Source organism: Harpia harpyja, chromosome 6 (genome assembly GCF_026419915.1).
Source record: "Harpia harpyja isolate bHarHar1 chromosome 6, bHarHar1 primary haplotype, whole genome shotgun sequence".
NCBI lineage: Eukaryota > Metazoa > Chordata > Aves > Accipitriformes > Accipitridae > Harpia > Harpia harpyja.
This window is the reverse complement of record NC_068945.1, coordinates 70,141,992-70,162,395: the sequence shown is the minus strand read 5'-3', so window position 1 is coordinate 70,162,395 and position 20,404 is coordinate 70,141,992. Positions and strand designations below refer to the sequence as shown.

Below are 20,404 nucleotides of genomic sequence, written 5' to 3'. Positions count from 1 at the left end.
AGAAGAGCTGGCCTGCTCCCTGGTGTGCCGGTTTCCATGCTTGCCTGGCCAGCTAGTTCAGGGCATGATCTGGGTGAAGCACAGGTTTTTTTATTTGGGTTGGTGTGGGCTGGTGGACAGGCATGGTGGGGGAGTGCTCCTTCCAGCAGCAGGGCAGGCTTCAGGTGCCGTAAAGCCACAGGGAAATGGCAGCTCCAGGGTAACTTGAGAGTAAAACTGGGTGGCATGATGCCAGTGTTTGGGGAAAACGTCAAGTGCCAGGTTGTAGATAATAAGCAGTGAATTACAGTTCAAAAGCTGTATGTGTGATATTGTGTTAACAACACAAGGAAGGAAACTTAAACTTGATCAGAGATCTGCCACACTTCTGCTGTGCCTGTTACGTACCTTTAGATAAAGAGTTTATGAGTTGTTTGCTCACTACTCTATTAAAATTGCTGCTTTTCCCTGTGGTAGGGGCAGTGCTGCCATACAGCTGTGTTTGTGGAAGGGGCCGGGGTCTGTTCTGTGCTGCCCATGTCCATGGAGGGCTGACACAGTGCTGGAGCGTGCCGGTGTTGCTTCCAGCCTGGTGTTACCAGAGGCTGAAATGCCGGCTGTGTACCTGCTGCCTGCCCTCTAATCCCCCTCTTGTCTCTGCAGGGAGTGGGGATGGACAGGGACAGATACTCCAGCGTTTCCCGGAGAAGGACTGGGAGGACAACCCCTTTCCCCAAGGCATCGAGCTGGTGAGTGTGCTGTCCCTCGGCACCGGGACCCCGGGGAAGCGTGACCGGCGTGTGGGGCAGGTGACGCCATGGCACTGCGTACGCACATCTCGCTGGGCGCTGCTGGGTCTGACCAGGGGAGCCCCTCTGTCCCCCGACGCAGCTCCAGCTCCGTAAAACCGCGGGATCCAGCACACTGCCTCCCAGCCGGGCCGCAGCAGAGCCATCCAGAGGCGGTCGCTGCTGCACGCCCTGCCGGGGGCTGGCTCCTCTCCTTGCTGCTTTGCTCCCCCTCCTCCTCTGGGATCAGCTACTCGGGATGCTGGAATGCTTCCTAGAGGAGCTGCACGGATGCAGCGTCAGTATAAATAGCCCCGTCACGAATAGCAGGGCTCTGCCATTGTCAGGCCTCTCCCAAGTGCTTTGCCAAGCAAACCGCTCCCCTCCTCGGGCCGGCGGTATCGGCAGCAGCTCTCCCTCCGGCAGCCCTGGGTGTGCTCTGTTTGCATCTGCCCAGCGAGGAGGGTTGCTGGGCTCTGGATCCCTTCCCCAGCCCTCCGGACACATTCGCCTGCTGTTGTGAGTCCTTTGAGGTTGCAATCATTGCTGGGTCATACCCATAAAGTGACACACCCCGTCTAATTTGGCACTGCGTGGGTTCTTCACAAACCAGCTTTTAACTAATCAAGGATAATAGGATTGTTCTCCTCGGTTGCTAAATTTGAGTAGAAGTTCTTCTCAAACCCTTCCCTGCTGCATTGGTGCTGCTGCTGAGGAGCTCTGAAGGAGAGGAGCCGGTGCTCTGCTGCCAGCCAAAGCAAGTGGGTTGGGCTGCTGGCTGTCCAGACCCCTTTTCACCCCTAAACTGAGTCCCCTTCTGAGCTGCTCTCCTCCTCCCCCACTGCCGTCCTTCCCAGTTTCCAACTGCAATGCAAAACCTGAAGACAAGACGAGGCTTTAGAGGTTCCTGCACTGCCTTGCGGGCCTCACAGCGCTGGGACTATCCTCACCCGGCTCCTCGAGGCCTTGCAAGTACCTTTGCTGCACGGGGAGGTGTCGGTGCCCGCGAGGCCGGCGTGTGATGGTTGGTGCGGGGATGCTGGCCAGCCGAGAGCCCCCGTCCTCCCCTGGAGCGGAGGAGCCGGGAGCGGCCAGGCCTTTCTGCCTCCGTTGGTGTGCGCAGAGGGATTGCACCTCCCTGTTCGGATGGGCCCAGCCTGAGTCATCTGCCAGCAGGACTCGCCGAAGGGCATTTGTGCATCCCTGACGAGGGATGTTTTGGGCGAGGGAGTCCTGAGTACCTGGCGTAGCAAAGGGCATTCCAGGTCCCTGTGCTTCCCCAGGGCTTCGATGAATCATAGAATAGAATCATAGAATATCTCAAGTTGGAAGAGACCCATAAGGATCATCGAGTCCAACTGAGGGATGGCCTTGGGAGCTCGTTTCCTTAGAGTAGGTGTGTCACGGGCACTCAGGGCAACCGCGTGTTGGGATCTCTGACTTGCACTGTCCCCGTGTGGGGCTCCGGGTGGCTGAGAGGGGTGGTGGCCCAGCCAGCGTCTCATTTCATGGCCTGGGCAAGCTCCCTGTGCTATTTAATGCTTGTTTTCTGGTGGATCTGTGGCCACCCCTGCTTGCCCATCCAGACTCAGTTCTGCTTTTGGCTGCCTCCCACGTTTCGTGGCCTTGTCCAGAGCCAATGGTCATCTCCATCTTTGTGTGCGCTGGTGCCAGAGAATGTCCACATGAGCTGTGGCTGTTGGAGGCTGATCAAGACACCCTGTGTCCTGTGCCCTCCAAAGCTCTCATGTCAGGCTGAACCGATCACCAAGGGACTCTGCTGGCACTTGCAAAGGAGAGCTGCCGGCATGCTCCTCTTACCCGGCCAGGAGCAACCAGCTCGTGGAACGGAGGGTGTCAGAGCTGGACGCATCTTTGATCCCGTCCTCATCCCTCTGCCCTGTCCTGGGCGCTTGGCTTCGGCAGTTACCACTGCAGCCGACAAGTTGTGCCACGTGCCCGCCAGCAAGTGTGGCGAGTCACTGGGATCAGCGGCGGTGGCCGGTTCATCTTCCTATCGCGTGCTAACCCTAACTCCAGCACAATTTTGGACTTCTTTGTGCTATTTTGTCTGAGGCAAAAATATATATTACTTTTCTGGTTAGTGTTTCCTGGTTGTCTGTAGGGGACTTGGGAACTGTCCCAAGAAAGTGGAAAGCTGCTTTTTTCCCAAGGGTCAAACCGTCCAGCCAAAAAATCCCTGGAATTTAAACAATTGGAGCCCCATCCTGTTGGGAGCCAGGGGTGGCTCCGAGGCTTCCCACAAGCTGTCAGGAGGCATCCTGGGTGAACAGCACGTAGGCCTGACACTAAGGCAGCTCCTGAAAATCAGACGGAGCCCACCCTGGGGGGTTTTGGGTGGTACATTACATTGCAGTCACTGCTATGTTTCTTTTTAACAGCTTTTTGGGGGAGAAGATTTTCTGGTGTGTGTAGGGAGCAGGAATTTGTAGCTTCTGCCCTTGCGTGCCGTCTGACGGCATTTCCAAACAAAAATATCTCATGTTAAAGGGTGGAAGTTCCTCTGGAGAGAGACACAGGATGTGAATGTGTCTCCTCTGTTGCAGCATCCTCCCCTCCCAGGCCGGAGCCATCTCCTCTGGCAGCCCTTGAGCCCACGGTGGGTTGCACTGGTTGCCCTCGCCAGCCTGGTGCAGGCAGACTGGGGGAGCAGGATCTCCAGGCCCTGGGGCAACTGGGAGAACTGGGCTATTACTGCAGGTGAAACCACGGCAGAGAGCCCCGCTTCGGGCTGTGACTAACAGCTCTCGCTTCCAAGGTTACTGGTTGCAGTGCCTGCGGTGGTACCGAGCGAGGTGCGCGTTACGTTACGGGAATGGAGATTCCTGCTAAAACCGGTGGCTGTGTGCGCTGTGGTGTGCTATGCCCGTTAGTTCCTTCTGCTCCGGCGAGGGTTAGTGCAATTCCTCCTCTGCCTTTCAGATCCCACCCGCGGTCCTTCTGTACTGCAATCTTACAGGTTTGCTTAACACAGCATGGTATTTCCCATGTCTTAAGGCCACTCGTGGATGGTTGTTGCATACTGCAGACCGTGTCGTCTGGGTACATCCAAGCCTCCAGACACATTTCACCTCTGCCAGCCTGCACTGGTACCTGAGCCAGCATATGCCAGTGTTCCCTCCTGGTGCCTGGGCACTGGAGAGTGGTTAGGGTTTCTGCTGCTCTCTGAGATAAAACAGTGAAATCCTTTTGTTTTCCAACCAGCAGGTTGATTGCCTGCATGTTTGCAGCTTCAGTCTCCTTGTTTGGTGAAGGTGAGCCCAGGTTTGTACGAGGTTTGTTCCCTGGCTGCTGGGAACGCTTGGGCAGAAGTGCCTGTAGGAGAACGCTGCGTCCTGGCCCTGGCCTGGGGTGGGGTGGGCTTGGTGGGGCAGGGTCCACAGGTCTCCACTTCCAGGGGATGGTAACACACTCTGCTGCTTGCAGAAAAGCTTCCTTTGTTGCTTTGCTTTTGTAAGGTGATGGTAGCTGAGCAGAGCCTCATCTAGTGCATCTGTCTTGACCAACAGACATTTTCTTCACCTCTGGCGCAGAGGGACCTGAGGTTGGCAGCCGACAGCCAAGCCTGTGCAGCCAGTGGCTGTTTCGGCAACGCTCTGGAGAGAGGAGAGCTGCCACCATGCTTTGCTGTGGGTTTGATCAGGAGTGGAGCAGGCAGCTCTTTATCCAGTGTCCCTGGTGGCTCCATGTGTCATCCCTCCTGCCTGGCAGCCAGCTCTGCTACAGGGTCGTGTTGCCCTCCCTTAGCTTTCCAGGGTGGAAATAAATGATCAGGAGGATGTCTTGGGACATCATAGGCTAGATCCTTGCAAAATAGATCCTTGCAAACTTGGGAGAGGCCTGTGATGTAACTGGTGGAAGAAGAGAAGGTGGTAAAGCAAGCGCTGATCTGTGCAGTGCTGTGGAAAACAAGGCTTGCCAGACAGACACACACACATGTTGTCATGAGAGGTTGGTTTTGTTGCTAAAACTGCTCTAGGCAGTGTCTGCAGACCCCGGCGCGCAGCTCTGCCTTTCTTTCTAAATAAACGAAGGGCTGTTGCTCCAGAGATGCTTAGGTGCAGCCTGGCTGGGACACCCGCCAGCGCTGGTCTGTAGGGGAGCTGCAGTACATCCTTCAGGTCAGTCGCTTCCATCAACGCCACCCTCATGTAAGATTCGAGACTTTCTTCTGTTGTGGCTGTCTGCAGCTCGCTCTTGTTCTCTGTGGGCACCCAGCAGTGCTGAGATGGGCCGTAAGGACAGACCGACGCCGCTGCAGCGCTCGCTGTGCGGAGCAGCTCCCGCACGCCCCAATGGCCGTGGGGAGCCCCGGCAGCGTGTGCCAAGTTACCGCGCTGCTGTCACTGCGTCGGCACGGCTGGGTCGTGCGGGCGGCGGGTCGTACTGCACCCGAGGGCAGAGCACTGGGAGTGATGGGTCTGCCCAAGTGGTGGGGGAAACGAATACAGGGTGAGCATCCTCCCGGCGCGGATCCAAGTTTGGGCGAGGCACCTCTTGCCCACGCAGATCCACAGAGATCTTTAGTTTGGCGTGGGGGGCCGTAGTTTTGTCTTCCCCTGACTGTGGCACCTGCAGTGTTGCAGAGCACCGCGGTACCACCATCGGTCATGGTCGGACTGCTTCTGGGGGACACTTGTTCTAATCACCAGCCAACCTATGCCCATCTTTCATGGAGGATGTTTGTCCTTCCTGGAGGATCTAGCTTGAAATGAGGCAGCAGTTGTGGACGTTAGACAGCTGTGTGCCTGGTGCCTTAGAAACACATGGGTGCTTTATGGTGACTTCAGCAGGATAAACTGGCTGAGGAGCTTTGAGTGCAATCAATCTGTGTCGCAAGTGACTCTGGGACATAGCCGGGGCATGTCCGTGTACCGCAGTGGCATGACCTGATCCAGGGTGTCACGTGCTGTGGTTTGAAGTGACCTGTGCTCTCTGCAGGTGCTGTTTTTAGGAAGCTGACTTCTTATCCCATGGCTCAGGAAGAGTCCCAGGCGGCTTAGTGCTTGGAGCCCAGGTGGGTGTCAGGAGCCTCCTGCACCTCCCGTGGTAGGACCGAGGGCTCTGGTGGTCCTCGCTGAGCTCATACTTTGGGGGCAGAAGGTGGTGGAGCCATGCCTTGGCCTGAGCAGGTGTAACCCCGAGTGAAGAGGCTGAAATGCGTTCACGTTCGTGTCGTGCCATCATTTCCATGTGCCCATTTAGCGGTGGCATAGTTGTCTCTGGAATAGGCTGAGGTTCCTTGGCACAGAAGGTGGCGTGACCGGGGAGTGGAGCAGAGCCTGTGCCCACCGGTGGTGGTGATGTTGATGTCCTACTGGGGTTCCCTGGTAGAGGAGCAGTCCAGGGGATCTGGAGTTTCATTTCCCAGGCCTCTGGATGAGCACATTTGACCCCCAACATCTGGCTTGTACGCACCTGTCTCTGCAGGGAAGGTTTGATACCACGGTCGTGGAGTGCATCCCTCTCTTTGCACTGGGATGCGGCAGTTGGGAAGTGCTGGGTGGGACCCAGCAGCAAATTCCTTGAGTGCAGCAGCTTTGTGTGCTTTGGTCTCATCATTTCTGCAATGAAGTGTTAGCGCAGAGCGGTGAGCTATGAGTTGGTTGTGGAGCCCAGTGAGGAGAGGAACTCTCTGGTTGGGAGAGTGATGCTGTGTACTTACCCTGATGATAGCTGCTGAGCCATACTTTCCTCCTACGGACTGGTAGGGGAGCCAGGCAGCAGGCAGCCTTGTTTAAAAATGGCACCAGGAAGGAAAGGCCCTGGGACGCAGGTTTACAGGGACATACATGGCAGAGTCTGGGATGCAGCTGCACGAGTGCTTTTGCCTCACCTCCTTCCCGCTGACATACCTGGGAAGCTGAAGAAAGCCAAGCTCTTGCACTGCAGCTGATGCCCAGCTCTTACAGCTGCGGCTGCACCGGGCTGCCCAGGGGAGGAGGGTCTGGGTCTGTGCAGCAGTGTGTGCACGCACGTGGAGTGTGACGGTGGGCACGGAGAGCGGTGAATAGCTGGAAAACTTCACCAGGTTGAAAATAGCTTTGATTCGCAAGTGTTTGGGCTGGAGCAGGGATTTCTGCAGCTTTGCAGCATGTCAGCCCTTTCTGCCAGCCTGGCCCTGTTGCCGCCTTATTCTCATCCTCCGTTTTGCTCAAGCTGCATCTTCAGAGTGCATCAGGCCACGGCCCCAGGAGCCGAGCTGTCCTGCTCTCAGTGAGGTCCAAAAAGTGTCGGGAATTTTCCACAGCTCCTCACCAGCCAAATGCAGATGCTGAGGAAATATTGAAAAATCCCTTGAGACTTCAAAACCAAGGGGGAGTCCTGGGGCTGCTGGCTGGAATTACCCACCAGCCCTGGGAAGGTGTTTGGAAAGTCCCCAGAAACCGGTAAAACGGTGTTCGGAACTGCCTGAAGTGCGGTGTTGGTGCGGCCTGGGCCGGGTGTTTTCCAGCTGCCTGCCCAAAGTCAGGAGTGCCGCCTCCCGGTGTGGATGCTCAGCCCTGCCCTGTGGGGAGCTCACCCCAGCCCTGGCAGCATGTGGGTCGCCTTTCCTTCCCGGAGTTTGTGCGTGCAGCCGCCTGGCACCTCGGTGGGTTGCAGAGACCTTGCAGAGCCTTGGCAAGCCTCGCAGGCTCGGTGCTGGCTGCAGGTAGCCGCCTCGCACGGCACAGCCCAGCTCCTCGCAGCCCCTGTGCTGGGGGAGCTCCTGCGGCTCTAAGACGGGTGCAGGGTGGCAGAGGGTGCCCAGCTTGGCCAGGGTGTCCTGTCACCCTTCTTCCCAGCTTGGGTTTCTCCAAGCTGCTCCTGCTGTCCCAAGCTGCTCCTGCTGTCCCTGTGAAAAGGAGAGGAAGGTGCCTGTCAAGTTTTCCCCCACAGAGGGGCCGGGGCGGGGGCTCTGGCCAGTGCTTTCCCTGCTCCCAGACCACGGGAGGGGAAGGTGGCACAGTCATTTCCCTACATAATCTATCGGTGATGTGCTGCCACACCAAGCTCCCTGTCCCTGGGAGCCAGTACCTGGTGGTGTTGGTACCCGGTGGTTTGCTTTGCATCGTCCAGCCCACCAAAACTCCTGGCTTCCGATGCCAAAGCGATGCAGGGGAGCGAGGGGCAGCGGTGCGGGCAGGTCAGCCCCTCTGACCGCCGTCCCCTGCCCTCTCTTGCAGTTCTGCCAGCCCAGCGGCTGGCAGCTCTTCACGGAGAGGAACCCCCCCACCTTCTTTGTGGCTGTGCTGACCGACATCAACTCGGAGCGGCATTACTGCGCCTGCTTCACCTTCTGGGAGGCCGTCGAGAGCGCACAGGTACTGCGGGCTGCCGGGGTCAGGTTGGGGAAGGTGGTCAGCAGCACTGGTGGGGAGGCATCCGGCTACCTTCAGCTTTGGCCAGTGGTTCCTGCTTTCTCTGTGTCGGAGGAATCCAGACCCTGGCATTAGGGGCTTGGGAGAGGGAAGAGCATCCTTTTCCTAACCCTGGGACTTGGCTGCTGTGTGTCTCCCTAGCCTCAGAGCCACCCCAGGAATGGTGAAGGGGAGGAGGAGGAAGAGGAGCCATCGTCTCCTGTTCAACCCGCGCAGCTATTTGCTCCCAAAAGCTTGGTGCTGGTATCACGGCTGGACCACGCGGAGGTGTTCAGGGTAAGTCCGAAATGTGCTGCGGCTGGGTCGGGGGGAGCAGGGCCCCTACTCGGGAGTGAGAGGAGAGCAACATTAGGAAAGACCTTCTGGCTCTGGGAGCAACCAGGAGCCACATAGTCACTGCCAGGAGTAGCAGCTGTAGGAGCAGCCTGGCACAGCACCCCATGGGAGAGCGGCCTGTCCCCAGCCTGGTCTTTACATCCCGGTCCAGCTCCATGAGCCGGGTCAGCAGCTGCACGCTGAACCTGAACGGCTGGCTGCAGAACAGCAAACCAAGGACTTGGCCACACCGGGCAGCTGGTGGCCTTGACCCAGTTTTGTTAATAGAAAAACCATGAAGAACAGCCCGTTCCTGTGGGAGCATTTATCTTTGCCACCTTTATTTTCTTCAAATGTGCTGCATTATGTGGCTGTAAAAGGTTTGGGAGGGCACGGGCTGCAAGCTGGCATGTTTACAAACTGCCTCCGTGTGTATTGTGTCCGCAGCTCTGCGGCTGGGGCTGGTGGGGTGTGGGCAGCCTCCTCCAGACCGAGCAGGCTGCCTGCCTTGGTGCTCCCTTGGTCTGAAGGAGGAATCCACCTGGCATTTAGGATGGGCTCTCTGCTAGGTTGCCCAGGTGCTGGGCTTGTAGGAGGGCAGTATTCTCCATCAGGCCAGGCTGTGTCCTTCCTTTTTCCCCTCCCACTGTGAGGGTATTGCTTCTGGGCTCTGCCCTGTTCTTGAACCTCTTGTTCACAGCCCGCTCTGTAAACGGGAGCACATGGTGTTCCCTCAGGGCATTCAGTGCTGAAGGCATTAATAACTGACAGGGGAAAAAAAAAAAATCACTCTGTTCTTTGGCCTGGAGCTGCTTCAAACAGCAGAGACTTTGGGCTTCGCAGACTCACAGCCCAAACCATGTAGCTGAGGTTGGAGGCACCTCTGGAGGTCTCTGGCCCAACCCCTGCTTGAGCAGAGTCAGCTGGAGCAGGTTGTCCAGGGTATCGTCCAGCTGAGTTTTGAGTATCTCCAAGGATGGAGACTGTACAACTTCTCTGGGCAACCTGTGCCAGTGTTCAACCACCCTCGCAGTAAAAAAGTCTGTATACCTAGGTATTTTATTGGGAGAGTTCTCTGAGCCCAAGTCAAGCCTGTCTTGGCTGATAGGTAGTGTTAAAACAGCAACTCCTTTGCAGCAAGCGGGAGCAGTAAGACTGAGATAAAAGGGAGTGTATGAACAGAAGTGAGCCTGCATCACCAGTCCATTTTCCTTGTTGCAAGCAGTTGCATCGTCTGGTCATCCTCACATCTGGAATGGCGTTTACCACGCCTGGCCATCCGTGGAGCTGGAATTCTCTAACACACGGGAGCCATTCATTTTCTCAAGCCTGGGAGAGTGGAGCGAGATCAGCTGGGCTGCGGCGTTTGCTGCTCTCCTGCTGGGCAAAGGCTGGTTTTGTGCTTGGGGATGACTCTGGAGGAAAGTGGGTCAGCTAACTTTTTCCAAAAGACAAATGTTTCTGCCAGAGCTTCTCCCCTGGGGACCGCACTGAAATGGTTTCTGGCTTGTTTTGGTCCTTGTGTACCCATCCGCTTATCTTCCCTGGCTAGTTTTGTTAGGAGGCCCAGTAATGTTTGCATTGCGCGTTTGGCTGCCTGATTTCATTGCTCACATGCTTGAATTATTCACCTTACTGATTTTTGAGGAACAGATGAGTGACAAGAGCACTACAGTCCTGTTGTTCTGGGCCTTGGGTCATTTCCCCCTTAGCTGTGACACAAACCCAGAAATGTCTTTGGGTGTCCCCAGAAGGTCTCTGAGTGTGGCAGCTATGGGAGCAGGATCTCTGCTCCGCAGCAGCGAGTGCCACGTGCCTCAGACCTGCTCGAGGGAAGACGAAGCAGCCCTGCTTTCAGGCTGAGGTCATGGCAGGACATGGTGTGTTTGCCTGTTGAGTGGGGTTTGCCTCTCGCGTTGCTGTTCCCTGTCCTGGCCAGGAGAAGGGTGACAGGTGGAAAACCTGCCTTTGCCCTTTGGGTGAACAGATGGATTTCACTGGCTAAATTTGAAGTGCAGCCTGTTACTTCCCCAGCCCAAGACTCGAGTTGTGGCTCCTTCTCTTCTCTGATTAGAGGTCTCTAGCCCAAGACCTGGACCTGCTGGTCCTCTTGGTCAGCACAATGCTGGACTGAGAGTCTGCCACTTGCTCAAGGTGAGGTCAAGCCATACACACGTTATGCCAGGAGCCTTCACCACTGTTCGTGAACGTGCAGGAGCGGGAGCTTGCTCTTCACGCGGTTATTCCAGCGTGCAGTAGCCTGCCTGGCCCCTTCTCTCCAAAGCCCCGGTATTTGTGTTTTCTCTTTTCCTCACTGACATGGGGAGATGGTTTGAGTTAAACAAAAACACCCAGAGGGTGCCTTGAAGACAAATTCCTCAAATTCCTTATTCATCTGTGTATTATAGCTGTGTTGAGCGCTGCCTTGTGCTTGTGCCCCCTAAGTCCCTCTGTGCTGGAGCTGGTGTTGCTTCCCAAATGCGCCTGGTGGGCAGATAGCAAGCAGAGCAGGACCCAGCCAGGTGTCTGGGCCAGCCCTCAATGGAGAAGTGGGTCTCCTTCCCATCCCTTGCTTGAGGTTTTTGTGAGACTTGATGCAAATCTGCAGGGATGGAGAGTGCTTGGGGGTGCTGGAGAAGTCCAGCTGGTTTTGGTTGCCTCTTTGCGTGGAGCTTTTGAACCCCCTCCATGCTGCTCCTGCTAAGCTCTAACCCAGGGGACATGTCTGGGGATGGCTCTGGTGGTGTTGGTGCTGGGATAGGGAGGTGCTGCTGGCTGGAAGCAAACTGAGCACATGTTAAACATCCTGTCCCTGTTGATGAAGACTCACTGTGAGAGGTCTGAGGGGGAAGACTTCGAGCGCTGGACCCAACAGTTGACTGTCACAGGGTGTGTTTCTGTCTGGAGTCAAGCACTGGGAGCCCCTCCATGCGACGGTGCTCCAAACTGGAGCCCCTCCCCAGCTGCACCTGTACACGTCTGCTTCCCACCCTGATGCTCAGCTGTGCTGTGCTTTCCTCTCCAGAACAGCCTGGGTTTGATCTATACCATCTACGTGGACGGACTGAGTGTGTCCTTGGAGAATGTTATTGGGAACCTCCTGACGTGTACCATCCCCATCACCGGGGGAGCTCAGGTGGGTAACCTGCACCTTCCCTCTTACCTCTCTGTGCTTCTGCCTCCTAAGCAGCTCTGACAGAAGCAGGGATGTTTTTGCTCAGCTGTATTCTGGTTTTGCTGTGCTGGAGTGAGCTGAGCAAGGCTGATTTGACTTGTGGGCAGTCTGGCTCAGTGCACTGGCAACTGAGTAGCTGCCACAGTGCACTGCTACGGGCAGGTGCTTGGCTAGTGCAGGCAGTGCCTTCCCAAGTGCTTAAGAGTAGAAACAACAAACCTCTGTGATTTGGAGCTGCTCAGCTCCTAGATCAGCTGAGAAGATCTTGCTGCTTCGCTTAGCTACAGCTTGCTATGACTAGGCAGCTTGGTCTTGGCTCCTTGCTCCCTCCAGGAGGGAGTACTGGGTGGCTCGACCACCAACTGGCTTACGTAGTCACTGATTGATCTGTGCAAACAATTGCCATGGTCTCTGGTCATTCCTGCATCAGGGAGGTCTTGCTCCTCCACTCAGCCCTGTCTGATTGCCTGGAGAGCTGCTCCAGAGCCAAGTGGTCATGGGTCATCTGTGAGAGTGGGGACGAGTCAGCTCTAGGGAAACGGGCCAAGCAAGGCTAACGTTTGCCAGACGAGCAGCTCAGAGCTCTCTCCTCAAACCACTGGCTTGTGCGTGTGCATGGCTGACATCTCTGATGGACAGGGCTTGAGGAGCAACAGCCTCGCTTGTGCCCAGAACTGAGGCCATCAAAGAGAACCCTCCTGTTTTTCCCCTCTGAGCCATGTGTTCCTCTTGCAGTCTTCCTCCTGCTCTAGGAAGGCCAGCTGGGCTCAGTCTAGCTCATGTGAGCAGCAGATGGGTAAGGAAGGGCTAATTGAAGCTGACTTGGAGATGACAGAAGTGAAGAGAGCCCAGCTGCACCCTCTGGCAGGAGGTATTTGGAGACAGCAGTGTAGTGCCCTGGAGGAATTCTGCCATGCTAACACCTGGAATGTAACCATGGACGTGCATTTGTCTCCTGCTGTGGCTTCACTTTCAGCTGAGCTCCACTTCCCCCAGCAAAAAATGCCATCTAATTCTTTTGCACCCAGGCTGTGCCCAAGTGGAGGAGCCTTTGCAAGGCTGGGGCAGCACTACAGGTCTCTGGTGCCTAGAGACAGAGGTTTCTTCACTGCTGCGGCCCGTGACCCTGAGGGGAAGCTGCTGTCTTGAACCTGTGTGTCTGTGCAGGCTTCTTGGGCAGGTGCTTTCTGCTGGGCAGAAGTGGTGCCCCTTGGGCTGCTGTCACAGCTCGACATAGGTTTGGTGGTGCTTCTAATAATCCAGAGCAATGCAGGTCCTGGGAGGGCCCAGCAGTGGTCCTGGTATTTGCAGGAGAGGGATGGATGCCAGTCATATCCGAGTCCTCCGGAGAAGAAAGCAGGGTGCTGCCCGCACCCAGGGGGCTGTGACTGTGTGCCAAGCGTCCCGGGTTTGCTCTGGCTGAGGGCAAGAGCAATAGCATTCCTGCAGGATCTGTCCAGATCTGTCTGACTCCATCTGGTTCCTCCCTGGTGAGATGCGTAAGCGGCAGTATGGGAGAGGAGAGGCTGTTTGGACCAGGGCGGCTTCTCGAGCTGCTGTGGCTCACTGAACAGTGCTTTTTGGCACAATTATTCGTCACCTCCCAGTTCTTGCAGGATCAATCTGTGCTGTGGGAACAAGTAGTGTGCTACAGGGAGGACAGTGTGTTGGTGGCACTTCCCTTCATGTGCTTTACCTGCTCTGCTGTGTCCAAACGCTCTTTTCCAGTGTAGTAGCTATTGCTTTTGCTTTGTGCGTGCGTGCATCTCTCCTCTCCGAGAGTGTTGGTCCCTGCTTGTTGTTGGCCTCTGCCTGTGTTCGTCTTCCCTGTTGTCTTGCTGTCTTTGTGTGTTTCTAACTGACTGCGCTATCTCTGTCTGTCTCTATCTCAGCTTGACGCGGACGACGAAGCAGCGGTACGCACACCTTTCCTTTCATTGGGTCTGTCTCCTCGTTAGCTACCTCTCTTTTATTGTTCTTGAGGGTGGCACACGCTGCAGCTAGTGCAGCGGTGGAAGCCTGGGCACTGTTCGTCTTCTCTGTCAGAGCACCCTTGGGTGTGCGTCTGTGTGTGTTGCACTGACAGGCAGCAGGGAACGTGTGCCCGGGCTCTGGGGAAGGGGGTTGCTTTCCTGTACTGCAGCAGACTGGCTGTGCGCTGTTTGTGTCTCCGTGAGTGCACTCTCCTGGGGGTTGTGAAAAACGTGGTGGCCTGGTCTGGAAGACCAGGTCAGGGGTGCTTGTTCTGCTCTGCCAGAACGGCGGCGTTCAGCAGATTTCTGGGCTGTTGCGGTGGCGTGAGCTCTTGTGGCTGCAGGGGGCTGAGTAAGGAGGTGGGTTGCATGGCGAAACCTGCTATTGCAGAGGAGTGTTTTCCCTAGAGAGGTGTAGAAAGAGGAGAAGAGGGCCAGTGGTCTGGTCCTGCCCCGGCCCCTGCAGCCTGGGAAGAGGGTGGGGACGTGTAGGCTTCCCCGTGCCACTGGGAATGAGCTTAGGTCTGGGAAAAAAATTGTATTGGAGAAGAAGTAATGAGACTGTGCCCAGTCTGTCCATCCCCAGCCCTCCTACCAGGAGCCATCAGGGCCTGCTCACGCTGCCTGGGTGAGGCACCCTGTCCGATGGGAGAGGCTGAAGAGCTGGTGCTGCTCCTTTGCCTGGCCGGCACATGGTGCCGGCGAGCTGTTCCCCTCTGGCAGCGAGGTCCTGGAGAGCCCTCGTGTGCTGTATCGCAGTGCGGGTCTCGGGGCTTGCTGCCGCCTTCTGCCAGCCGTCAAGGAATTGCTAGTGCTGGCTGGGACTGCCAGCTGTTTCAGCAGGTCTCATTCCTCCCCTTAGCCCGTGGCCCCAGCCAAGCACGCGACGTGTGTTGTTAACAGGGTCTTCTTCCCTCTTCCTGCAGCAGCCTTGCTCCAGCCGTGCTGCCGTGAGGCCGTGTGCTGTGGTAGGACATGCTGCCCCGTTGGGTACGAGGGTTGTGCCAAGGGCACAGTCGCCCTGGCCCTGTGCACCGGGGGGATTCAGGCTGCCGCTGGCTTGGAGAGACAGCGGGGCAGCTGGTTTGCCCTGGATGCTTGTGCTCGCCCCTTGCTTGGGTGGACGCGCAGTGACCAGGTCTGTTTTCTCTTGCAGAGGACGATCTCTCTGGGAGCAGGGGACAGGCAGGTGATCCAGACACCCATCAATGACTCGCTTCCCGTCAGCAGCTGCAGTGTGGCCCTGCTCTTCCGCCAGCTTGGTGAGACTTCTCCCCACGCCTCCTTCTCACCAGGTCCGGTGCCAAAGCCAGCTGGCTGAGTCCTGAGCTGGAGTTCCCTGCACGTCGCTTCCCACCGCACTCCTGAGCCTGGCTTGTCAGCTCAGGGCTCTCTTCCAGCTGCAGCCACCTCAGACTGAGCCTTCCCCAGTCCTGCTTTGCCTTCCCTTTCCCAGGAGGGCAGGACACTGGCAGCTTGGGCACAAGACGTGCAGCCAGATCTCATAAGAAACAGCCTGGGTGGCAGGAGGGAGTGCCCAGAGGTGCGCTGCTGTTAGCCTTGTGCCTGTGATTAAAGGACACTGGCAGCTCAGGAGGGCTGCTGAACATCTCTCAGAAGAGGGGCTTCCTTGGGGGAGTGTGTACCTGGGTGACCCAGAAGCGGCTTTTTGGGAGGATTTTTAACTCCTCTGTTGTGCAGAATGTGGAGATGGGGAGTGGGATCCAGCTCGGGCAGGGTTTAGTGGTCTCTGGTGGGGTGTGAGAGGGGAACCCTCATTTCTGAGCACTCTTCTCTCCCTTTCTCCCCAGGCATCACCAACGTGCTGTATCTCTTCTGTGCAGCGCTTACTGAACACAAGATCCTGTTTCTCTCCAGCAGTTACCAGAGGCTGACCGATGCCTGCCGGGCTCTCCTTGCGCTTATGTTCCCCCTCAAGTACAGGTGAGGGCACCCCACCGCTCCTTGAGCCCCTCAGCCCTCTGATGGTAACGTAGAAGCAGCTAGGGCCTGCTGAGCCCGTCCTTGCTCCCCCTTCCTTCATGCCCTTGCTGCCTCCTGGTTTCATAGCTAGTATGACTGGTAACTAGCCGTGTTTTGGGCACTGCCACTGAAGGGGCAGGTGAATGCCCACAGGTCTCAGCTGTGCTGAAAGCCCCTTTCTTGAAGCCTTTGGCTTGCACAGCAATGTAATTCCAGAGTTTGTCCACAGCAGTGAAGGGGTGTGAAGCTTCCACCTCTGCCTCCCTCCTTTCTAGGGTAAGACCAGGGCTCTAGCACTGGAAGCAGGGAGTGAGGCATTACCAGCAGTGTCTGTAGCTCCAGGAGCTGCTGGCATACACTATTCCTAGCCGTGGCAACTCTTGACAGAGGGAAGCAAGCCTGTCAGGTGAGGCCAGAGGTGCTTATCTCTCCAGAATCTGTCCCCTTTCCCTCCTCTCAGCTGCATTGCAGCCTGTGCAGAGCACAGAGCACCAGTGCACCGCTTCTGCTGGCAGCCCTCTGTCCCAGCCCTGGGCACAAAGTCTCGCTGAATGGGGGGGCTGGACACCGAGAGGCTTCCAGAAAGCCGTGGTGCAAATTCTGCCCTCCCTAGAAAGGGGCACACACATACAGGGCTTTTGTTAAGGTGCCGGCGGTGGTGGCCAAGCCGCCGTGGTGACTTCTGCGGGATGGCTGGCACCCTGCTCACCCCAGTCCTGGGGAGCTGGTGATGCTGTTGACCCACGGGGCCCAGCTGGGGAGGAGGACGCCGGCTCGCAGACTGGCTGCCACTGGGGCTGTTTGCACATCTCCCAAGTAGGACAGTTGAGATAGACAGGCCATTGTTGATGCCAGCTCCTGTCGCACTGTTTCCACGCTGGCCTGCCATACCCCCAGGCTGCAGAAAGGCTATTTGTATTCCAAAGAAAGCTTTCTTTTGGAGTTAAATTGCTCTGCTGGAAACCTCTCCCTCAGTCAGACTTAGATTATAACTCCAGGGCCAGAGAATGATCATGGTCAGTGTCCACAAGCCTTCAGAAACCTTGCACAGCTGTAGGGCACGTACTGTCTGAAGGGCTGAGAGTGCTAGGAGAAAGCCGGCCTTCCTGGGGACATAGTCACCCCACAAACTCTGGAGGGGGATCATCAGCTGGTGTCAAGGATGGTGCTTGGGTAGAGAGCAAGGCTCGACTGGCTGCAGTGATGCTCTTTTGGTTGCAGTTTCACGTACGTGCCCATCTTGCCTGCGCAGCTCCTTGAGGTACTGAGCACGCCAACACCCTTCATTATCGGAGTCCACTCCATCTTCCAGTCGGAGACGCAGGAGCTGGTGAGATGCCATGTACCCCGTCCCTTGTTCCGGGAGCAGAAGTGGTCCAAGGAAGAAGCAGGGGTCGTGTGCCAGCAGTCTCAGATAGCAGCAAACGTTGTCCTGAGGGTGCCTGGGGCAGCAGGCTGAGCACGCCGGCTCGCACAGGCTCTGCTTGTTCAGGCTGGCCAGCCCGGGCTGTGATCCAAAAGTGCCGCACAAGCCAAGCAGGGCTGGCTGGGCCACGCGCCGTCGGGGCTTTGCGCTGCAGAGCCTGCACACGAACGGCTGGGGTTAACCAAGGATTTGATTTTGAAACTCGGCTGGCAGCGCTGGTCCAAGAGGCTGTGTTGGCACTTCAGACTTCAGTTCAGAAACTGAATTGAATCAAAGCATAATGAGTCTGATGTAAACTGAAACAAGCTTTCGTGCAGCCTTCTGAACAAACTGCAGCGTGCCACTTTAGTTAAGCAGCATGGCCTCTGTGTTGGGCTGGGGTCAGTGTTTGACACCTCACCCAGGCCGATAAGGTGCCAAGGAGTGTGATGCCACGAAGTCGGGGCAGGTGCCTGCTGAGCAAAGCTGCATCCCTCTCCTGCCAGGTTATCCTCCCTCTGCTGCCTTCGTTGCAGGGAGTGATGGGATCCCTTTATAGCTTGTGTATTGGCAAATGCTTGTGTTTGGTGACAATGGATAAGGCAAAATAACTACTGAGGGCTAGAGTACTCACAGAAGATGGAGAGGAGACATTCACTCTTCCTAAGCCCTCCTCTCCTGAGCTGGGCTTACCCCCTCGCTAGCTCTCCGTCGCCCAGCGGGAGGTGGTGGGGAGGGTGTCAGAAAGCCTGGCTTTGTCTCATGCCTGTCCTGCCACTTCCAGCTGGATGTTGTTATCGCAGACCTCGATGGCGGGACGGTGAATGTCCCTGAGTGTGTACATATCTCCCTGCTCCCCGAACCTTTACTCCAGCAGACCCGGGAAGCCCTCTCCATGGTAAGTGCTGCAGCCTTTCCCCCGTCTGCAGGGTGCAAACACCTTGGGAATGACACACATTTCCAAGGGGAGCTGGGAATGGAGCAGCAGGGACTCCTCTGAGGGCAGAGGTCCATATTTTGGGGTCCTGCTGACCATGTCACAGGAGACCTTTCCTGATCCTGATGGCCTCTGGTGTGTGGCAGTGCCGGCGGGGGGGTTGTTCTGCCAAAGATTTCTGGGAATCGGGCGGCTGGCTCCCAGCCTGTGGGCAGGAAGCAGCTGCAGCCCCGAAGCTTTTCTGGCTGCTCGTGTGTTCCCAGAGACCGCTGGCCATGCGAGAGCGTGCCCAGGACAGCCGCGCCAAACAAATGCTGCATGCCTCAGCTTCTGCTCCTCAACTGTGGCTGGGGGGAGCAGGAGGGGGCTGGTTCTGTTGCAGCCCCGCTGTGCTGAGCCCCCAGCCCTCCCACGGCGTACAGCAGAGCTGGAAAGGCTCCCCCTTCCCCACTGCCCTCAGCCCACCGAGCTGTGCCCGGGGTCCGCACTCTGGGCAGTGGGGCTTCATGAGGAAGGGTCAGGCCTTGAGGCTTCCCTTGCGTGACAGTGTTTTCTGATACCTGGTGGTTCCAGCCTTGTAGGTTTGTGTCCAAGGCCCTTGGACATTTTCTGTGGGTATTTTTGGGTCTCTGCGGAATGCTGCTTTGCTTTTTCCAGCTGTGAAGGTAGAGATCCCCCTGGGCCAGGGCCTGAGTGTGCTTTGTGCCTTGTCTGTGCAGGTCTTGGACCCAGAGCTGGAGGTGGCAGATCTCGCATTCCCCCCTTCAACGATTTCTGCTTCTTCTCTCAAAATGCAGGTGAGTGGAGCGGGGAGGAAGCGGGACCCTTCTTGTGAGGCTGCCATCCCTGCTGGACACCCCATTTTTTGGGCATGGAGCGGACAGGCACAATTTCAGGCCCATCTCCATCTCAGTGTTGCTGAAGTTAAGAGGCAAAGCACAATGGCAAAAGGCAAAACCGTGGCCTGGAAGCCATCAGTGCCATTTCAGTAGCTGGCCCGTGGTCAGGGGCTGCCAGGTTTACTGCTGTGCTGGAGCAGCGGTTGGAGGCAGACACCGAACGTTTGGGCACTTCAGCAAACCCTGGGGCTGCGAGAGCTCCCTTTCCTCTGTGTGCAGCGTCGGAGATGCTGTGAAGGGGAGGCAGAACAGTGAATCCAGCCTACCGTGTCCCTTTTTCCCTGGAATCTCTGCCAAGTTTCCTGCCCAGCTCAGCAGATGCTGACCCTGACATGTGGTTTGATCCCCTCGCCTCGGTGCTGGGTGTAAACTCCTGCCCCGGTGAGCTGGCTTGTCTGCACTCTCTGCTTGACCAGGCATGCTGTGACCACGCTGTCCTTCCCTCTTTGCAGGATAAGGAGATCCGTGCTGTCTTCCTCCGCTTGTTCGCGCAGCTGCTTCAGGGCTATCGTTGGTGTCTGCACATTATCCGCATCCATCCTGAGCCGGTCATCCGATTCCATAAGGTGAGGCGCCGGCACAGGCACGGGCACACGCGTGCAGGAGCTGGCAGGCACCTCTGGCATGCTGGGTCTGCCAGCCTGGCTCTTGTCTGAGCAGGGGAGGCAGCTCCTGGAGGGAAAAACAGCTGCTGCTGGGAGCGGTGTGATGGGGAAGGGAGGAAGCCTTTGGGGCCTGGCCAGTGAGGGAGGGCAGGGAGCGTGTTTCTGCAGTGACTCGTCTCTGTCTGCTCTACGGCCTCCTGTCCACGTGGCAGAATTATTTTTTCAAACTGTGCTATGGAGTAACTCTTGACCAAGCGAGTTGAGAGGAGGTTGGGATGAACTGATGTATGAAGAGGTTTGCACAAATACAGCTGTATCTAGAAGACAGTTCTGTGTTTCCAGTGGGTGACCTCTCCTACATCACTCCTGGGTCCACCTGCATCCCTTGTTTGTCCTTGACCGTCCCGAGGTCTTGCGGGTCAGATAGCGCTTCCCTGTTTACGCCCGTGGGTGGTCAGATGCACTGCAGCTGGCGTCCTGTGTGCCTTGGTGTCAAGCAGCCTTTGAGGCTCACAGAAGGTGTCCCTCATGGCCTGGCCTGGAACTGGGGATTTTCTTAAGATCTGGGGAGAGGAAGGAGGCAGGGCCTGCCTTCCCTGGCGCTTCTGGGCTGTTAGCTGTACCAGAAAGGCTGGCAGGGCAAGGAGAGCAGGGAAAACCTTGAAGTGTTTGGGCATCCATGGAGACCTAACGCAAGAGAAAGCAACAGATGGGGTGTGAGAGCAGAGGGACTTGAGCCTGGCAGCTTGGTGTGGCCACGTCACGCAGCCATGCCCTCCCCGCTGCACACTCGAGGTCGCTGAGGATGGGCAGGCAGGAACCTTCCTGCTGCCTGCACCTTCCCGCTCTGCCCAGCCCACCGCGAGGTCAAGGGGGTAACACCTTGTACCCGCAAAAGCGTGCCAGGAGAGTGGCTGCGAGCGTGTACACACCATGGACGGCCTGGGCTCATGCATCACCAGT

The 20,404-nt window shown here is 56.9% G+C and overlaps 1 protein-coding gene across 7 annotated transcripts in view; it reads left to right on the top strand.

Moving 5' to 3' along the window:
• The window catches only part of SBF1 (SET binding factor 1), an 85,835-nt gene that overhangs the window by 44,542 nt on the left and 20,889 nt on the right, over positions 1 to 20,404 (top strand). For 4 of the 7 annotated variants that reach the window (XM_052790615.1, XM_052790614.1, XM_052790613.1 and 1 more), the window contains exons 2-12: positions 643 to 728; positions 7,955 to 8,092; positions 8,291 to 8,425; positions 11,490 to 11,600; positions 13,532 to 13,555; positions 14,769 to 14,874; positions 15,424 to 15,556; positions 16,817 to 16,925; positions 17,785 to 17,898; positions 18,657 to 18,734; positions 19,289 to 19,402. In XM_052790615.1, the coding sequence (XP_052646575.1) occupies positions 643 to 728; positions 7,955 to 8,092; positions 8,291 to 8,425; positions 11,490 to 11,600; positions 13,532 to 13,555; positions 14,769 to 14,874; positions 15,424 to 15,556; positions 16,817 to 16,925; positions 17,785 to 17,898; positions 18,657 to 18,734; positions 19,289 to 19,402 (1,148 nt within the window). The remainder of the gene's footprint in view (positions 1 to 642; positions 729 to 7,954; positions 8,093 to 8,290; positions 8,426 to 11,489; positions 11,601 to 13,531; positions 13,556 to 14,768; positions 14,875 to 15,423; positions 15,557 to 16,816; positions 16,926 to 17,784; positions 17,899 to 18,656; positions 18,735 to 19,288; positions 19,403 to 20,404) is intronic. The other 3 variants (XM_052790616.1, XM_052790617.1, XM_052790612.1) reach the window with 1 other exon arrangement.